We start from the raw sequence: 2,991 nt of genomic DNA on the forward strand, positions 1-2,991 counted from the left end.
GTGTGTGTGTGTGTGTGTATGTGTGTGCGTGGGCGTGGGCGTGTGCATGTGTGTGTTAAGGGGTTGGAGGTTAAGAGAGCTCTCTCCTAGTTTCACGCATGTCGCACTCTTTTCCGGCTCTCTCTCCTATCATACACACACACACATACATACACACACATACACTCACAAACACACACATGTACACTTCTGCACTTGTCAAGCCAACAGACAGATACTCGCACTAGTTACCACTATCTCTCTCACACACACACACACACACACACACATAACTCTGTGGACTCCGGCGTTGCCCGCTTGGTTTGCCGTGGTGTGGCGAGCGTGGCAGAGGAGGTATGGAGAGGACTGAGAGGATTCAAAGGCCCGTCATGGTAAGAAGAATCTGGATAAGCTTTTTTGCTGCGTCTGACTGAACTGGAAGCAGTTTATGTGTGAGGTTCTCTGTGAGCTTGTGGATCTGGATTGAGTTTTGAAAGTTCAGCACTTTCTGCTCTGAGACACAGTTTGACAGGAGAATATAACTTGCCCCCTGTGTCCTGATAGCGCTCTTTCTCCTGGTCTGCGGCTTTCTTTGCTCTTCTGAGTGTGATTCCATTTTGGGCTGGGCCACAGCTGCTGGAAAGGCGCTGTGTTTTTAATTAGACTTCCAGTCCCACCGGTTGCCTTTGCTGCTATGTGCACTGCCTGCCCGGCCATCCCACCACCGTGGCCATTTCAGGGGGTTTCTTTCACTGCTGTCCCCCTGTCCCAAATAGGCTGGAGCTGGATCTTCATTTAGCTTCTGATTTCACTTGGCTGTGCTTCTTCACAATTGTATAAGTTTTCTGTTGTTGGCTTTCCTTTATTTTTGCAATGTTTGCGTTTATGGCTAATTAAATCTTTTCAAATTTTCAGTGGAATCATATTGTGATGAATAAGGCTGAAAATAGCAACTGTTTCAATTACTGATTAGTTTAAACTGTCAGTTATTTTGCAACTAAGTATTGGAAAAGATTTTAAAAAATGGTGATCAGTGGGGAAATTTAGATTAGATTAGATTAGATTAGAGTAGATTAGATTATACTTTATTCAGCCCACAGCGTGGAAATTCCCTTTTTACAGCAGCAGCATTTAAAAGCATCTACAATAAGAGCAAAAACAAACAAATACACAAGTAAACACAAAACAAGCAAACCACAGACAGTGAGCAGAAGGTAGGGCTGAATGGAAGTGACATTAAATAAAGGTTTCGTAAAGTGCGGTTGCAATGGCACAGAAAAACAATATTGCGGTGTAAGTGAGTGACGTTAAATTAAATTAAATTGAATATGCAATTAAAATAGTTTAGCAAAAGCAAAAATTTGCAGAGTCCAAGGTGATGTCTTCAAATTGCTTGGTGTATCTCACCTAACAGTTGAAAACCCAAAGATATTGAAATTATAATGACATGAAAAATAGATAAAAGTGGCAAATTCTCACACTTTAAAAACTTGAATCAGGGAACACATTTTTGATTCATAAATTGCCTTGAACAATGAATTGATTATTAAATTTGTTGACTAATGGACTGTTGATTCATCGAGTAATCCGTTAGTTAGTAATCAGCAGTGGGGATATGAGTATAAAGCCATATTGTTTTACAAGATCCTGTTGCCCAATTTAAACAAAATTAGTTGTTGAAGTTTCTGTGACGTGCCTGATGTAATATGTAACAATTGAACAGTTTGCTGCATTGATCGTCACTTTCCCCACTTCATATTAGGGCTGGAACCTATTTAGTTGTTGTTTTCATTATCGATTAATCCGCCACTTATATTCTCCATAAATTAGTCTATAAAATGTCACAAAAAATATCCACTACACTTTTTCCCAGAGCCCAAAATGAAGTTTCCAGTTTTTGTCCAAACAACAGTCCTGAACCTAAAGAGATGCAGTTTATTATCATGGAAGACTAAGAAAACCAGCAACTACTCACATTTAAGGAGCTGGAATCTCAATGTTTTGGCAATTGTGCTTAAAAAAAGGATTAAATGATTAATAAATTATCAATATTTGTACGTATCATTTTCAGTTGAATGACAGATTGACAGTTCATAAACTTCTAATAATACATTGAGAAGCATTGGGATTGGAGGAAGAGTATCAATAAACCTAGTTGTTATGGTTCCACTAGTATCAAAACATTTCAAATCATACCCAGCCCTATCATGACTTAACTTGACTCCTGAGAAATAGAAAAGATTGTGATTTCAACCGTATCTCCCCTTATTTTGTTGCTGAATTGTATTTTGAATTTAGGGGGATTGACTAAAAAAAGAATCCCTTATACTTGTTATTTGAGTCTCCCTTTTGCTTTGTTTGTGAAAATGGGGATATCTGGTGAGTTCAGTCCACGCTGTCTAGTTGGTTGCCATGACGCTGCTGTGACAGGAAAAAAAAAAAAGGAGTACAGCCATTTACAGCCACCGGCCATGAGTGTCTGGCAGGAAATCTGTCCGTTGTGATTCCTCAGTTCGTCCATCTGCCTGTTTTGTGTGACGTACAGTATATCCTCCTTTCTTCCCGTTTTATTCTAGTTTTCATACTCGTCTTCACTGAGCTAATCTCACTCTGGATGTGATGTGAATACAGAGTAGAGCTTGAATCTCGACTGGTAATGCATTATTGTTGGCTCTCAGCTGTCTGGGATGAGATGTGTTCTCCTTCTCTGAAATATTTGATTAAAGGGGCCCGAGGAGACTCAGAGATAAAGCAAATAGCAACGTTGTGCGTAATTTTCTCAGCTTTTATTTTCACATCATCTGAGCTGATAAGCATGAATGTATTTTTATCTGTTTAATTATCACGGCAGGGATCCGCAGTGTGTGCTCTCAGATGGTAATCACTTCTTAAGTCATACATTGTGAAGTCTGACAACACCTGCTGCGATGTTCCTGTCGTTCACGGCCATGGCAGATTAAAATCTTTGGCCTCTGCCCTGTTATCTGACATAGGAACAGGAAGACACAGAGG

The 2,991-nt window shown here is 39.8% G+C and overlaps 1 protein-coding gene across 9 annotated transcripts in view; it reads left to right on the forward strand.

The window, feature by feature from the left end:
- Positions 1 to 2,991, forward strand: part of cacnb1 (calcium channel, voltage-dependent, beta 1 subunit) — a 45,687-nt gene that overhangs the window by 12,656 nt on the left and 30,040 nt on the right. Inside the window, exon 1 of one of the 9 annotated variants that reach the window (XM_032537194.1) lies at positions 71 to 371. The exons of the other annotated variants lie outside the window; for them this stretch is intronic. Coding sequence (XP_032393085.1) covers positions 336 to 371 — 36 coding nt within the window. The 5' untranslated portion in view covers positions 71 to 335. Of the gene's footprint in view, positions 1 to 70; positions 372 to 2,991 lie in introns of those variants that run through there. 9 annotated transcript variants of the gene reach the window in all.

The sequence above is a fragment of the Etheostoma spectabile genome, chromosome 15 (genome assembly GCF_008692095.1).
Source record: "Etheostoma spectabile isolate EspeVRDwgs_2016 chromosome 15, UIUC_Espe_1.0, whole genome shotgun sequence".
Classification (NCBI taxonomy): domain Eukaryota; kingdom Metazoa; phylum Chordata; class Actinopteri; order Perciformes; family Percidae; genus Etheostoma; species Etheostoma spectabile.